Below are 17410 nucleotides of genomic sequence, written 5' to 3' on the forward strand. Positions count from 1 at the left end.
GTGATACATCAGATAGGTTATAAAGATAAAGATATGTTTTGAAGCAAACAATTAAACACAAATAAATAAAGCAGACCCTATAAGTTGTAGTTGGAATGAGTATGTTTCGCAAAATTAGTTCTTTGGGTTTGATACACCAAGTTGGTGCGAATTGTTCTCATTCATTTTGCCAGTCTCAGTTTGTAAAATTAGTAAACGTTCCTTATTTAAGCAGGAAAATACATTTGACAGTTGAAAGGAACCATCCAGGTAAATAAATATTTTAATAGGCCTATATCTTATTGTTTCTCATTATTCAAGCCATTTTAATGTAGCCTAGTTTTGTGGATAAATCAATATTAAGTTAACTAATAATAGGCACTGTTGGGTAAACTGAGTCTGCATAGGCTACTAGGTAACTTATGTCATTGGCCTTACTGATAACTTCATTCTTCACTCTTCATAAATGACCAGGGGTAGACTCCCGTATCTGTTGGCACAAACAACCGAATGAAAATATTGAATATTCGATATATCGTTTGGTTAGTTAGGTATAAGAACTAACCAAACGATATATCGAATGACACAATCGAATAATCAATATTTTCATTCGGTTGTTTGTACCAACAGATACAGAAGTCTACCCATGACCAGTAAGTTAATAATAGGATTGATTGCATCAAAAAGATTATAACTAATTACAGTAGACTCCCTCTTATCCGGACTCCTCGGGACCGAGGCCAGTCCGGATAACGGGTTTTCCGGTTAAACCGACGTCCCCAAAATTCATTAAAATGGACTGTTTACTGTGATATTTGACTAAAATTTAGGAGAGCATCGTATTAAGACACGTGATTACTGGTCTCAAATCTTTCCCACGAGAACAGACGTTTCAGTACTGCCAACTTCCTGCCGATCTAGTCCGGTTAAACCAATGTGCTGATAAAAATTGTCCGGTTAAAGAGATGTCATTTCCGCCGAGTATAGTGCGCATAAACCGATGTCTGGTTAAAAGGTGTCCGGATAAGAGGGAGTCTACTGTATTCTAAAAGTAATGTTTAAAACTGCACTTGTTTGAGTTATTAAGGTAAGCATATTAAGTTAGGCCTAGGCCCTAGTTGTAATCACCAACGATTCCCTTGATTCCTTTTAGTATTTCCCTAAGTGTTGATATTAAAGTTAACTTAAAAGTACCTAACTTACAGTACTTAGGGGTCTGATACCAAATTAATTGTTTTCGAATAAGTTCAAATAAATAGCCTAAGTTAATATAAGTTATCAGTTTTAGTTATTTATTTATACTATTGTTATTTATTTCTATTGTAGTTTATTATTATTGTATATATTATTGTCATTCTTGAGCGGAACGAGCGAAGCTCTTATACGTCGACTCTTATGCATTTCGTAATACGCAAACTCCTAGACGGCCGAATCAATCGTTTTCAAATATTGCATGGTGATAAATACCATATCGGTGAGTGCAAACATCTATATGGTCATTATGGTGTTAAAAAAGTCTCTCAGGAATCCGCCCCACTGGGTCTCAAAGTTTCAATGTAATCCTTATGGAAGCAGTATTTGACACATAAACAAAGACATATGATCAGCTGTTGACTTTTGAATGCAGTAAATAAAGAAATAGCTGATAGCGTTATTCCACAGATATTAGAACAGAAACGCTATGGATCATAAATATAATCAAATGACGACACTAGCTTGAGGTCCGTGACGCATGAAGTCGTTAAGGAAGTAGTAGGCCTAAAGGCGAGCAGTCTGGAGTGTGGAAACTGTTTATGACGATTAGATTAAGGTACCTGCATTAATATAATTCTATAGGAAGGGAGGAAAACAGGTCCGCGACATAGGAAGTGGTGAAGGAAGTAGTCAAGGCGAGCTGTCCGGAGTGTGGGAACTGTTTATGACAATTAGATTAAGGTATCTGCAATCCTTAAATGCTACGGAAAGTGAGGGAAACAGGTCCGCGATGTAGGAAGTGGTGAAGGAAGTAGTAAAGCGAGTTGTTCGGAGTGTGGGATCTGTTTATGACGATTAGATTTAGGTATCTACAATCTTAAAATGCTATGGGAGGAGAGGGAAACGGATCCGCGACGTAGGAAGAGGTGAAGGAAGTAGTAAAGGCTGGCAGTGCAGAGTGGGGGAACCGTTTGGGCAGTTAGATAAATGAATCTGTAATACTTAAATGCTATGAGAAAGGAAGGAAACAGGTCTATGACGTAGTAAATGGTGAAGGAAGTAGTAAGGCTAGCAGTGCAGAGTGTGGGAACTGTCTTTGGCAATTATATTAATGTATCTGCAATCCTAAAATGCTATGGGAAGAGAGGGAAACAGGTCCACGACGTAGGGTGTGGCGAAGGAAGTAGTAAAGGTGAGCAGTGTTGAGTTTGGGAATGGTAATGTATCTGCAATGCTAAAATGCTATGGGAAGAGACTGTAGACTGTATGTTAAAATGATTACGAAGCACGAATCGATAGCCTACATATTTTCGATATACATGCAATCGTTTGCAATCTAATTTACAACTGAGTTGACAAAAGCTGAATTTTACTCCATAGAGGCTAAACACGATTTTTACTCCCTAAATATTAAAAATGCTACTTTAGACCCGCAACGCATGCATTAAAAACTACTTTTTTACTGCAGTACTATGACAAAAACAATATAATATGAACCCTTGATGATTCCGCTCAATTTTGTGGATGCCTCTGCGAACGCCACCTAGTATTTGTTACTGTTGTTATTTTTTATTGTTGTTATTGCATTTTTTGCTATTGTTTTTGCTATCTTTTTTGGCTGCACAATTTTATTCAATGTTAATTATTATAGGTCGGCCGGTTAGAAAGCGTCCTCCTCGTAGCATTGGTGCGAGAGAGAGATACTGAGCTGTGGGAGTGAGACAGACTATGGCTCTTCCCCCACTCCGCTGCCACCCCACCCCCAACCTTCCCAAACACAGCTAATCAAATTAAATTATACAGCTGATCAAAATTTAAACAATAACGTTCTTCATAACTTGAGAAAATAGGTCCTGCAAAAAATATTGTATAGCCTAAATTGCATCAATATTTGAGCATCATGAATTATATCATAGTGTAAGCAGTTCCATTTGGTAACACAGGATTCCAACTCCCACGACACCGGGGCAGCGCCGTGTCTTGCAGTGTGAAAACGGCCATTGGCGGAGAGGGGGAACATACCCTCCCTCGCCGTTAACATAGTCCCCTACATGAGCTAAAAATTTCACGCAGGTCGTTTTCTAACCGGCCGACCTATACAAAGATTTATCATTGTTAGTCTACATTCGCTCAGGTTTTAGTTTGTTATTCTTGTTGTCAAAATATTTCTATTAAGTAGTTATCAGAGGTCCCATTGCATGTTTGGCTTGACCCTTAGATATATTAACATTGAATATGTATTGTAAAAATAATTGTAAATTTTTTTGTTTGGACCGTTGGAAGCAAAAAAAAAAAAAAATAAAAAATAATAAGCCATCCTCCCATATTTCCTTACTTTAATAGGCCAACTTTTAGTTGAAATGGTGACCATACGAAGGTAGGTATTTTAAGCCAAGTAGGCCTATGTATGTAGATGAGTGGCACGATCTTATAAGTTAGTCTTGTTACTGACTAAGGCCAAAATGTGTTCCTTAAACAGGACTGTAATTAATAGACCATACAGCCAAAGTCAATAGCAGCTAAGAGACCTACAGTTTATAGGCTAGTCTAATCCAAACCATATTTTTATAGATCTAAGTTTAAGTAGTTTAGACAGCAGTTGGTAGCATATTCAACTGTAAAACAAAAAAAGTAGCCTTCAGGCATTCAAAGAGAATGTTAAAGATACTGTACCGTAGCCTAAGTATGTTTTCGTAGTTTTATTTCTTTCTAAGATTGTTGTATTTTTTAACCGACTTCCCCACTACCAACAAAAGGAGGAGGTTCTCAATTTGTTTGTGGCGATGTTTTTTTTTCTATGTATGTTCACCAATTTCTCTGTGATTCTTTTACCGATCAGTGTGGTTCCACCACCAAAATAACCAGGAGAGTTTCTATTTGGTACCTTATATATTATGTTTAAGTATAATATTTGTTTCGGTGAAAAATTCTGAAAACCTTAAATATTCAACATTTATTTTGTTTACATTTGTGCAGATTGTTTACATTTGTGCAGAGAAGGCAATAAATAATAATAACATTCCTACAGCTGTTAGTTGAAACCATTTAAATGAAGCTGCAGACAATTCTTCATGAAACAGTTGCTTCATATTGATCAATAAACTATTTCTTACCATGGAGCCTAAATGAATTACATTGAGAAAAATGCATTTTGTTTTGGTTACTATAAAAAATGTATTTTAACGTTTGACCTGATTTGTGTATACAGTAATTCTGTTTTTAGTATTGAATATTCTGACTTACAAAAACATATATGTTTCAGTGAATAGCTGTATGATATTGACAAATAAAAGTGTATTGTGAAGACCAAAGCATTCGTAAAACAGGTCTAAATATAAATTAAATGCAATTATTCCTTACACGACCTAAGAAGTGTGACAGTGTATAGTAGTCAATTGTCTTAAAAGTGTGAAATATTTTAATTACTAAACATGCATTTGCAGATGTAGAATGTTTATTGATATTCTCTACCCAGTTACTATATCATATCAATACTATTATGCCTGCTTCGGAAAGTCCTAGAGGAGGATGATTTGCAATTTCGACTAGGCTATATCTTGATCAAACAAAACCACCTACATGGCTTGCACCACTTTTAGCTGAACCAATCTTTCATATACATATTTCATTTGCAGATGTGGAATGTTTATTAATATTCTCTACCCAGTTACTATAACATATCAATACTATTATGCCTGCTTCGGAAAGTCCTAGAGGAAGATGATTTGCAATTTCGACTAGGCTATATCTTGAGCGAACAAAACCCCCTACATGACTTACACCACTTTTAGCTGAACCAATCTTTCATATAATATTTTCCAAAGGTACTATACGTGTTAACGACCAATTTTCCACTTTTTAGAGATTTTTTAGTGCTGGTGGCTGAGGAATAACTTTCATATTGTTCCAAAAGGCTTGAGACGTTACTGTATTTCTTTTTATAATGTAGAAGTACACCGATTGCAGGAAACGATGATGTCTGACATTTCAATGTATCTAGAAAAGACAATTAGTTTTTCATTAGGCCTAATGTAATGGAAAACTCTTTCTTTCTTAAGGAATATCTAAAAATGTTTATTTTCATACCCATTGATTATGTAACCTGAACAGGTGACTCAAGCAGTTTTAAAATAATGATTGATCTGTTGAACTTTTGATTGTTTCAAACAGTTTTGCTTATCAAAAAACCTCAAGTAATTAATACATAAAAAATTATACAATCACACTAAAAATCATGAAATAATTTATTTTTGTAAAAAAAATATAACCGACTTAAAACGCTCTAAAAAGAATGAAATAATTTCAATAAAGTAAACTTTTGTATTAGGCAAGCTCACGTATTTTAAGTCGGCGCGGCTCTATGATGATCTTTGATACAAAATTGAAAGAAGGTGTGCATATTGCAGGTGACTATCTATAACTAAAGGTGTTAATCTGCATGTCTTTTTCATAGCTATGCGTTAAGTGTTATTTTATTACCGTAATCAGAGATCGGCATTATAGTGGTATTAACGAGTATCTTTAAAAAGATTATAACGCTTTTAAATGTTTCTAACTTGGAAAAGTAACGTTTTAATACTAAACTAGCTTCTTTTCCCTATCATAATATCAAACTAAATTATTTTCCTATTCATATAGAACATTTGTGTGTGTTATTTTCATAATGCATTTATTCTGAAGTAATATAAAATACAAGAAAATATTTCCTTTAATATATAAACAAAACAGTTCAGTATGTTTTTTATATATTTATGTTATCCAGCTACAATTTATTGATTTTCAAAATACACACAAAATATTTAATTTCAATCATATTTGCAGTTTGAGCCGCGCCGACTTGAAATACGTGAGCTTGCCTAATACAAAAGTTTACTTTATTGAAATTATTTCATTCTTTTTAGAGCGTTTTAAGTCGGTTGTATTTTTTTTACAAAAATAAATTATATTTAGGCCTACTTGTATTTGACAAAAGTTTGTATGTAAAATAGAACTTTGTATCTGATGTACGCTGGCTACATAAAGATTTTATTTATTTATTTTATTTTCAGCTCTTCCTAAAAGGTTCTACAGGAAGACCAGTATATTACGTGGTGATGGACAATTTGAGATCACACTGGATCAAAGAAAACTCAAAACACCAAAGGGAGCTATTCTGAAAGTGGACAATGAGGCTCTTGCTTTGGCTATTGCTACAGAATGGGACTCCCAAAAAGAAGAGATTCAGCGCAGCAACATGCATCTGGTAAGTACTGAAAATAATTATTCTTGAAGCTCCTTATGCACCATAGAGGAGTTGACAAAAGTATGGTAGGTTAAGCAATAAGTCTATCTAGCTACAGTAACAAAAGTTTGGTAAGCTATAACATTTTTAGATCCGTTAAAGACATGCAGTTTTAAGTTAATTCCTTTTAACTAAGTCTTTCCTGTTTGATAAAAATAATGTTTGGAATCAATATTTAGCCTACAAATTTATGATTTGAGCACAACTTCTGAAAGATTTAGTTAGATCTTTGACTATTGATACAACTTCAGTAACTTATCCAATAGTCAATGGTTGAAACATGTATAACTCTGTTTTTCCTTCATCGCCAAATAATTATTGTGACTCAAAATTGGTGGCCTAGTATACTTTCTACTAATAAATGCACACACTAGAAAACATGTAGGGGCCTAATATAATTTAATAAATAGGTAACTATAAAGTAAACCCCTTTGTATCATTTCTAATGATCAACTGAATAATGCTAACCGCTAACAATTAATGCCTGCAGTTTTTTTGGTTTCATTGTGTTTTAAAGTCTCTTTTTGGCTCTTTGCCGGTCTTTTGGATTGTTTTGTTCTTATCTCTCTTTTGTTGCCCTCAATTTCTTTAAAATTTTCGATCATATATATTTTTTTCAGCGTGTTAAATCTTGTAACTGATGGTTAATAATTAAGTTGTTGATTTTTTAATTTTAAATCTGCTTGTAGCTTGTCATCTTGTTCATTGTAAAATGCTTGTACTGAATTATGTTATCATTTTGTTAACTGGTTCAATGCCGTGAATAAATTAATCAAATTAAATGTAAAAAGTAATCAATAAACATATGTCTTGACCATTATTTGAAATGAAATATTTATTAAATCAGATGTTGTCAAGATAGACTCAGGGATATGACAGTAGAACTCCGACTATCTGAATCGCTTACAGAAAGATTTTTAAAAAACCTTAAAAAAAACTATAGTATATGAACTTATTAATGAAGGAAGAAGCCATGATCGCGGCTTTATATCTTGAAAGTCTCCCTTGGTCGTGTAGATGTCATCATCGTTTTCTGCGGTCACAGAACAAAATCTCCTTGGTTTTCTGTGATCTCAGCAAAACCCCGAATATCTCCTGCGGTCATGTAGACATAATTATCTTTGTGATTGCGGCAAAATCTTGAATATCTCTCGTGCCTGTGTACCTAGATACTTTTCATCGTCATATCCCAAGGTCGTATAAAATCATCATTGTCCTCAACAATCACGTCAAAAGCTTACAATCCTGAAATACTTGCACATTTGTTCTGCAATCACAATGGTAAAATCTCAGTTATACTCGGCCTTTTTGCTGTCAAATACCCCAAATTTCGGACCAAACCCAACTATTTAAATTATTGATCATCCTAATATGGTACGGTTCCAGTGGATCTGAATAGTAATTAATTTCTACTGTATTAAGATTATTACCATAGAATAACCTGCATTGAAACAAGATTACTGTTTAAAAAAACTTGTCACCAGCCTAAAATACAACGCTTACTTATGAGTTATGTATACCATAAGCTGAATGAGAAATACATTCCATAATTGTCTAAGTAGTCAAATTGTTATTGAGCTCGCCTTCAAATCTGAAGGTCGCTGGTTCATTTCCAAGCAAGATTGTTACCAGACCCAGATGCCATTTATCGTTGGGCTATTAATTATTGATGGTTTCTAACAAGAGGTTTATGTTAGATAGTATCGAGACCAGGGTTTGAACAGACCCCTTGCCACTGGCGTAGACAAACACAAACATTAATGTGTGACGCATAACGGCACGCTATATTTCTTATAGTGTCAGCGCTTCGCGTGGCAGAAACACTTTCCCCCACCTACTTTTCTAATTCTCTTCCTACTTCTTCCCGACTTCTCAAGGAACTGTCACTGAAAATTGGATCATCTGCAACCCTACATGAATGGCTAAGTCCCTAGGCTAATTATACAGTATACGTTCTAGATATTAATTAAATAGTAATGTCAGGCTAGTTAGCAAACTAAAGGGGGAGACCTAAAAGGGTCACCCCGACATTGGTAATGTAGGAATTAATTAATTGCCGGTGACCATTTTCAACATGAAAAGGGTAACAAGTTTCCCCCAGTAGGCTTCCACAGTTTATCCCAGTAAATTCATAGTTATTTCTGATTTAAGTAGTACATTCACAACCAAATCATCTCACACAGTCATTTTCTAGCTCTCAAGTTTTGGAAGGATAGTTTAAGTAAATGACTTGTATTAGGAAGGATAAATGCAAGCTTCCGATCTGGGTAAAAGATCTCTGTCCTCTGGTCCCCAACACGTCTTTCATGGAAATCATTTGGTTGCAGATTCAGCATACTTAAATTAGTCTCACATTTCCACAATACATCCACACACGTACACCCACATCCCAACATAACGCTACAAATGACACAATTTAGTTGTTAAAATTAGTGCTTGTAGTTTACGATTATTGTTTACATAATTTTTGTAGGACCTTATCTGTGTTTCAGACAGCCTTGTGCAGCACTGTAATCGACAACCCAAACAACCTCACAAAGTTTGACATAGTCCAAGGCATTTTATCCTACCTGGAGACAGATACCATACTCTTTCACTCCAAGGTAGGCACAGCACTTGAGTTCATTTTTCAGATTTAAAACTAAATGATATCGCCAATAATTTGTATTACTCAATTGCAGCCAACATCACTCGAAGGAAAGTTTTCCAGAGTGAATAGAAAAAGTTCTTTTCTCTATAGATCTGGAAAAAACATGGATCCAGAAAATTGTTGAAGACAAAATTGAAAATTAAATAATTTGGTTGCATATGCAATTCATTTTCTAAAAGCTTATTTGTTCCAGCAACTTTTAAAGCTTTTGAACTCATAAAAAAAATTGTAAACAAGATAAAGATGAAAAGTAGCAAATTTTATAATATAGTTAACAGTTCACTTAGGTCAATTTTTTAAAGAAATAATGCAAATGTAACTATAACTTTTATTAAAATGCTTAGTTTAAAAATCCAACTTCTTGTTTCTTTAAAAATACATTAACCGATAAAGACCATTGTTTAACACCGTTCTACAGCCGATCTTTCTATCAGAACTCATTATTTAGGTTTATCTATTTATTGTCTTGGTTTGTATATTGCATTTCAGTGCACCCTTTAATATTATATCTCTCAAAATCTTAACATCCTACTACGGGGATTGTCTAATTAGGATCTTCAACAATTTACTGTTGAGACCAAGCAAGCTAGCTCAAATCTAACACAGTTGCCGTGTTCTTCACTTCGTGCACTACTATTCTAGCCGGCCTGACGATTAGGCCTATTCTCCTCATAGTGGCCAAAAACGATGCTTCCGCCAAGTATGAATCATGATTGATTGTTGTGATTAGGTTTCTGTGAGAAGGAGATTAACCCCTATTGGCCAATTAAAGGAAGTGTATGCAGCAAAGTGTTCTAGATGTTAGGTGCATTGGTTGCTTTGGTATAGTCCGTCCGTTTGGCTATGATACCCAGCGGATTAGGAACCTTCTCAGAACTTGACTCACCCTTCAGACTCGCTCGCCAAGCTGGCCATTGATAAAAAGTTTACCTACTTACTGTCACAATCCCACAGATCTGTAACTTTTTTTAAGTAAAAAAAAATAAATTGTTCTATGTATATTTGAGTTCTACATGAAATTCCAAAAATAATGAGTCCAAACATGATGTGGATAACAAATATCTACGATCTGAAAGTCGGACAAAGCTGGTGACGATACTGAGTAATTGTACTATGTTCATATCGTGGTATATTGTGTTGTACTATGTATATGTGGGCTCACTATTTTTGGAATTTCATGTATAACTCAAATTTATAAAGAAAAATTTATTTTAACTAAAACCAAAATAAGTGACAGATCTGCGGGACTGTGAGACAGTGGGTGAGTCACTGTTTGTCTCTGGCCAGCCCGACGAGCGGGTCCAGAGGGTGAGTTGAGTTCTGAGAAGGTCCCTAATCCACTGGGTATCATAGCCAAACTGATGGACTATATTTTGCAGAATAATGTACACATTTATTTGCACAACATCAGCATGTGCATCAGTTTCTATCCCGACAGTGTTAGAGTACAAGGCAAGAAAACTTAGCTTACTGATCGATGTGACTACGAGATTTCCCATATGTCCTTTATAGTCGCAAGATGTTCGATATCATTTCAACCATCCGTTGTTAAGTCACACCGTGATCCGCATGCAAGATCAACTCAACTCCTTTTGGTCACTGCATCAAAAAAAGACCGGTGAACGACCGCCGTTTGGTCAACTTCGTGGGGATTTTTATGACATCCGAACTCATTTAGCCCCTTACGTACATTTTCTATGCCTAAAAACTCCACTTTTGGTATAAACTGACAATGAACTTCAATAGCAGTTGATGCCGTAGACCCAGAGAAACCTAATCACAGAAGGTGGTCATACTTGTCGGAAGCGGAGATTTTCCTTTATAAGGTTTTGAACACACTAATTGTTTCATAGAAGTGGAAACAGACTAGAATAGTAATGGATGAAGTAAAGTACACACCACTGTTAGATGCTTGCTTGGTGTAAGGGGTTAGATACCTTCAACGGAGACCCTTAATAGTATGTGATATTACAGGATTCTGGATTTTTATTAGTACTATGGTATACGATAGCTGCATTTGACATGGATATTATACTACTCAAGCTATAATATCCCCAAAACAAAAAAATAATAGGTGTTGTATTTAATTTAACTGGGAAGATTTGGAACTCCAAGTATTAGTGAGGTATAATGTGTCACATTTTAAGCCGTTTTAAAACCATCCACCAAGATCAATAGATCCATCTAGTAATAAAAGATGAGAGGAAATAGATTTTACTTGAGTAGACTCAATATGTTACAGGAGGATGAGAATTTGTATTCAATCCAGCAGACTGAGTGGCAGCCACACATAGACTGGTTCTGTCAAAGGTTTGGAGTGACGATAGCTGCGACACACAACATCGGACCTCCGCAAGTCTCTGATGACATCAAGGCTCAGATACAGAGGCACCTCATGTCTTACAACTTTGCTGCCATACATGGTAACTCGTATCACAAGGAAGAAATATAATATCTGAGTCATGGGTAATAAAGGAAAAGTCATAATTGTTTTATTATGGCTAGAACTAGAATCTTGATCCTAATAGTATATTTCATCACGGATCAAAAGTGGATCTTTTTAATACGAGCTCCAGTTTAACTGCCGAGGCTGGGAATTGAGCGAGTATTAAAAAGACACTTTTGACCCGAGTGACGAACTTTATTTTTTGTCATACTGCCAACAATTTTAGGTTTAAATAAAAACAAAAGTAAAATTGACGTACTGTGTCTTCATAACGTCAAAATTTTCTTTCATCTTGTCTCATGAAACAACCAGCTGTTGCATATGCATAACTCCCAACTTGGTCCTTCATAACTGTCGGTTGTTAAGTCGATCACTTCAAACCAATCATTGTGATTCGCATAAATAGTTTGTTGTTAAAAACAAACATTCAATTTGGGCACGGTTGTCGTGGAAATATGATAACCCTAAATTTACCTTGAATTCCTTTTATTTATAACCTTTTTTTATACGTAACTAAATCAAAACCCTACTGTTCTCTTAAATAGTTTTATTAAAATACTAAACACACTTAACAATAGAAACGTACACCAGTAGGCCCTACTATAAACTATTTTCCTGGGCTTTTTCTTTTATATATTTCGATACGAATCGTTAGGCCTACTAACTTTGTCCATCGTGTCACTCACCAGTGGTGTACGGGAAACAACGCAAAAATAATAACAATACAACAATGAATGTTTGGATAATAACAATGAATGTTTCGATTATTTAAAACCAAATGCATTTTAATCACTATATGATAATCTCGAATCAAAAGATCATCAACAATGATCTTTTAGTATTAGTACGATAATAATCATCAAATTACGAATAATTATTAATTAATGATTTAAAAAAAATTAATAATTATCCAAAGACAAAAAAGAACTTTTGAATCTAAAAAAAAGTATATATTTTTTAACACAGTTTTATAAAATAAATACAGCAGGCTATTTTAGCCAAAATAAACAGTACTGGAATGGTAATGGCTGATTCAGTTTCATTACTGTTTATTTTGGCTGTAAAAACAAAGAAATAAATTTAATCAGTATTTTAACCTTGAAATAGCGTTAAAACTTGTTTAAAACTACTTGAGTATCAAAAATTTAATGAGTCCCTCACATCTAAGCAATGCTCAGTATTGTTATAATAATAGCCATTAACAATAGTAAAGTAAATCCGCCCAAGTATAAATCACATTCAGTGATGAGACTTTTTCAAGTGGTAAACTCCCAATGAGATGTATGTCCAATTAACAGAACAGCTAACTAGCTACAAAACAGCTAACAGTTAACTACATACACTTTTCTCTTGTATGGAGAAAAGTGTAACATAAGATTAGATTAGACTTTTATGATGAGAACACACCAATGTGCCCGTCACCATAAATAAATTTTTCAAAATGTGCACAAGTGCTGGTGTAGGGACTTACTAGGAAGGTACACATTGGTACGACAAGGGTGGCTGCAGGCATTTAAATCTGTTCCTTTAGAGACAGAATTGTTTTCAAATTATATTAGTTTATAATGTGCCATCCTAATTTGTGTAGGTTTCCTGTTTGCCATAGAAGCACTCAAGTCCGCCATCTTGACACATGCTTGTGTTGAACGAAGGATCTCTGTAGAGAAGGCTGTGTTACTGACCAGGCTGGAGGAGGAGTTTCAGGTATGATTGCGTAATATTTATTGGATCTCCCTAGTCTCAATCCTGGGGATTTAGTCCAATCCCAGGATTTTGGGATTTGTCTAAGCCGATCCCGATATCATATTTTATTATTTTAGCTTTTTAGCCATTTTAAATGAGTGTGGATTAACATTGTTGAGTCCTCTAGCTTTACCAATGTCATAGTCCACAATTCTTCCGTCTTTCTAAAGGAGGGAAAAATAACCACATAGGATTTCATCACCCGTCTTTCTATTTTACAGTGCATAAAATGTTGATAGGGTAGTCATTCTAGGATTTATGAAATACGTAAAAGAAAGCACAAGCCAGCGAACTTGCGTGCAAACGTTCTGCTTCGCTCAACACTAAACTCGATAAGTTACACAGCTTAATACTTAGACTAATATATTAGTGAGAGGTAAATCACTACACTCTATAGAAGAAAAAGTTTCCAATCTATGATTAAGGTTGTTAGTTTTGAACTTTTAAAATATAAACAAAGGGATTAAAATGTTTAAACAACTCACTATAATTAACAATTCATATTTAATGGGCGAAAACAACTCATTCAAATTGTAAAAAATTAACTATACAGCTTGATATCTATGATAATTTTCTGCAAAAAAAAACCAATAAAAAATGTATTGGGTATAAAAAACTTCCATAATTGTGATAAAATAAATGTTGAAAATTGCACATCACGTGTGTAGCAATTTTAACCATAGCCCTCCGTGTGTTGCAGTGCGGTCACTGGGGCCGTGTGGAGTGGGCTCATGATCTCAGTCAGTTGGATCTACAATCCCGTGTAGCGGCAGCTGTTCTGTTTATTCACCTCAACTCCATGTCGGAACACATTACTGCCAAACGAAAAGCAACTCAGTAAACAGTTGATTCAGCATCTGTAACCAAACATAAGGCATTAAATTATTGATCAATTAATAGTTACTTTTACGATAGACAAAAAGAATTAAGTATAGACTGTCAGCCATGCTGCGGTTACCATAGGTTCTGGTGCACACTGCTGGAAGCGTCGTGTAGTTACGTAGCGCGTACGCCGTAACTACATGGCGCTCCCAGCGATGTATGGCAGAACCTATGGTAACCGCAGCACAGCTGACTGTCTATATTTAATTCTTGTTCTCTCTGCTTTTACTTAATACCCTTGACCTTCAAGTTAAAATAGTATGGATATAAAAAAAAGTGTCAGTAAATAAGATGTCACAACGGTGATTGAATTGAAGCAGTCAGTTTGGCCATCAGGCTCAATTAACCAAAAGGTAAAATAGTATAAAAGATGTCTAGACACAAACGACAATTTTGCTTTTTTTCAAACACAAAAATGACATGAAACTTATTATAAAAGCATCAAATAACAAAAAATGGTGACAGTACTTTGGCTAGATATTGGTTCAAAAATTAGCTGCACAGATCCCAATGGTATTACCAGTATGTATTACAGTATATACCGAGGTCCAACCGGTTATACAAATTCTTATGGATGTATTGGAATTCCCAGTCCAAAATGGGGCTGCTCTCTTAGGCAATCTAAGAAACTTACATAATATAATTTCTTTCTTCTCCCTTCTGATGAAGTCCCAAACTGGGACGAAATATTAAGTTTTTCCGTGTTGTGTCATGTGTTTTGTGTGTAATCAAGGCTAATCTGGACTCTGTCTACCAGGTAAGCTAGCTGATCCCTATCCTTGTACATAATAATCATAATATAATATCTGTACTCCCATAGAAGAATGAAAATTTTGTAGCAAATTATGTAGTCTTCATTCTTTTTGTAGACCAACATGTTGAATCAAGGTATTTTCACACATAATTTTTGGCATGTCACAGTTCAGTCACATCACAGTCAAGAAATTTATTATTTTTATTTTCTTTTTTATATCCACACTTATTCGATGCAGGTCCGTTGGTCACTCTGCCAGCGTCCATACAATACCCACCCATATTTCTATCAGATATGGGTAGATACCCACCCATATTTTGCAGTTGTTTGGACGCCTGACGGTCATATAATGTACCTTACCTATCTATGACATTAAATTTTTTTTTTATTTTGTGTTTGTGTTTTAAGTATTGTTTAAAACAATCATCAAGATGGAAGATGAAAAATTGATAGAACACTGTGTTTCAATGGAAAAAATGCTTGACTGTAAATAATAGGTCACTGTAAATAAAGTGTTGAACGACTGACTGAAACCAACTTACAATTGACTGAGTAATTGCGAATAAAACTGAGACAGAACTCTGACTGGACTGAATGATGTGTGCATAAATAGATCTTTTAAGTTGAAAATTAATCAAATATAAAGAAAGTTAAATATAATCAACAAGTCATAATCATAAACTAGCTAATGGTTGGGTTCATTTATGAGCCATATGTCTGAAGCAGAAAAAAACACCTCGGCTCATTTAGTTTAAGTCTATTTTTGTAACGGTTTTATTACAGTCGATAAGTAAACAGATGTACAGTAGAGTCCTCATATCTGACCTCGGCATAACCAACTCGGGATATCCAACCTACTGTCCGACCATGTAATTGTTTTCTGTCTGAGGCGAAAACGCAGAGCATGTTACTAAATAATTGGTGTAAATACCTGCATTTATGTTATCAACGTGTTGCTAAATTGCAACCGGTTTCGACTCACAAAGGAGTCATCGTCGGGCCAGTACAACAGATGTCTTCTTGCTTCATTCGAAGGTCGTCAATTCAAAATAAATAAATACATTTAACACGCACACGTACACGAACATAAAAAATACATTTAGGGTTAAAAACGAAGGGTAATACTATAACGGTAAAGGGACACGACGTGATCGGGCGGGGATTATTTCTAGACTGCCGGTCAGGATCAGCGTGGTCAATGATGACGTCGTGCCTGGATTTCCCGATCAGCTGATAACTTCATCCACAACTGTCCCTTGTGCTAGTATCTTGATTGCAGTATCGTAAATGTAATTTGATTGAAATGAATTCTTGTCGATGATGTTTTGGCTGTCAAATTTAACGCTGATCCTAACCGGCAGTTTAGACATAACCCCCGCCCGATCACGTCTTGTCCCGTTACCGTTATAGTATTACCCTTTGTTTTTATGTTTATGTACGTGTGCGTGTTAAATGTATTTATTTATTATGAATTGACGACCTTCGAATAAAGCAAGAAGACATCTGTTGTACTGGCCCGACTATGACTCCTTTGTGAGTCGAAACCGGTTGCAATTTAGCAACACGCTGATCACATAAATGCAGGTATTTACACCAATTATTTTGTATTTAAATGTGATCAGGAGGCTAAAATTCAAAGGGCATGGGGGAGGTGTTAGGTTGACTAAAAGGCCTATCGCAGATATTGCCATAATCGCGGCAGACAATCACCACTGTCGCAGAGACCGTTAGATGTGCCAACGGGTGTTGCCACGTTCCTGGGATATCATTACCGATTTTGCCAAGTGACTGCAAGACATGTCCACAGGTGTTGCCGGTCGGGGGTGGCAATTACCGGTGTCGCAGAGACCATAAGATATGCACACGGGTGTGTCCGTAATCGCAGGAGGCGAATATTCTGAAATTAGACCATTATCTATTACTTATTTAATACACAAGCAGGTTTTTTGTGACAGTTACTCCTCCGAATCTACTGAACCGATTTACATGTTCTTGGTGTCATTGGAAAGAGCGTAACGTGAAGTTGTGCAGGAAACTTTCTTTTTTGGGAAATAATTAGAGGGTGAGGCCCTGGGCCCTTTAAAGTTTCGTATTTCTCCATAAGATTAACACGGGAAACAAAAATTGTTATGAAACTCCAGCTGTTGTCAGAAATTAAAAGTGAGAAGAAGGACATATGTTAATTGTAAATAGTCAATGAGTTTGCTAATTTACAGTTAGTTTGCTGCAAACATTTAATTACTTGGTTGAAATGAAATAGTTACTATTTGAATTTGGGTTGGCGTAAATATTACAATGGAAAAAAACGAGAGAACCTGGATAAATTGATATACTAAAAAGAAAACTGAATTAACACTGTGCTGCATTTCTTAGTAATCATTGAAAGAGACGATTTGCAAACTATGGAAACATAGGAAAATCATAGAACATCACCAAGGGGAAGAAATAGAAATATGTAATGTTTTCTTTTTTTTTATAATC

The 17410-nt window shown here is 35.2% G+C and overlaps 2 protein-coding genes across 4 annotated transcripts in view; one reads left to right on the forward strand and one right to left on the reverse strand.

The window, feature by feature from the left end:
- LOC129001416 (ATP synthase mitochondrial F1 complex assembly factor 2-like) lies at positions 1-14192 on the forward strand. The gene is made up of 6 exons (XM_054428678.1): positions 1-249; positions 6222-6415; positions 8947-9057; positions 11347-11527; positions 13139-13254; positions 13994-14192. The coding sequence occupies exons 1-6, from the start codon at positions 96-98 to the stop codon at positions 14132-14134; spliced, it is 897 nt and encodes a 298-aa protein (XP_054284653.1). The 5' UTR covers positions 1-95; the 3' UTR covers positions 14135-14192.
- LOC129001415 (transcription termination factor, mitochondrial-like) overlaps positions 13779-17410 on the reverse strand; it is a 25380-nt gene continuing 21748 nt past the window's right edge. For all 3 annotated transcript variants that reach the window (XM_054428676.1, XM_054428674.1, XM_054428677.1), the window contains exon 7: positions 13779-14150. The gene's annotated coding sequence lies outside the window, so the exon portion shown is untranslated. The remainder of the gene's footprint in view (positions 14151-17410) is intronic.

Source organism: Macrosteles quadrilineatus, unplaced genomic scaffold (assembly GCF_028750875.1).
Source record: "Macrosteles quadrilineatus isolate MER2022 unplaced genomic scaffold, UCM_ALF_1.0 Scaffold_8__2_contigs__length_117827958, whole genome shotgun sequence".
NCBI lineage: Eukaryota > Metazoa > Arthropoda > Insecta > Hemiptera > Cicadellidae > Macrosteles > Macrosteles quadrilineatus.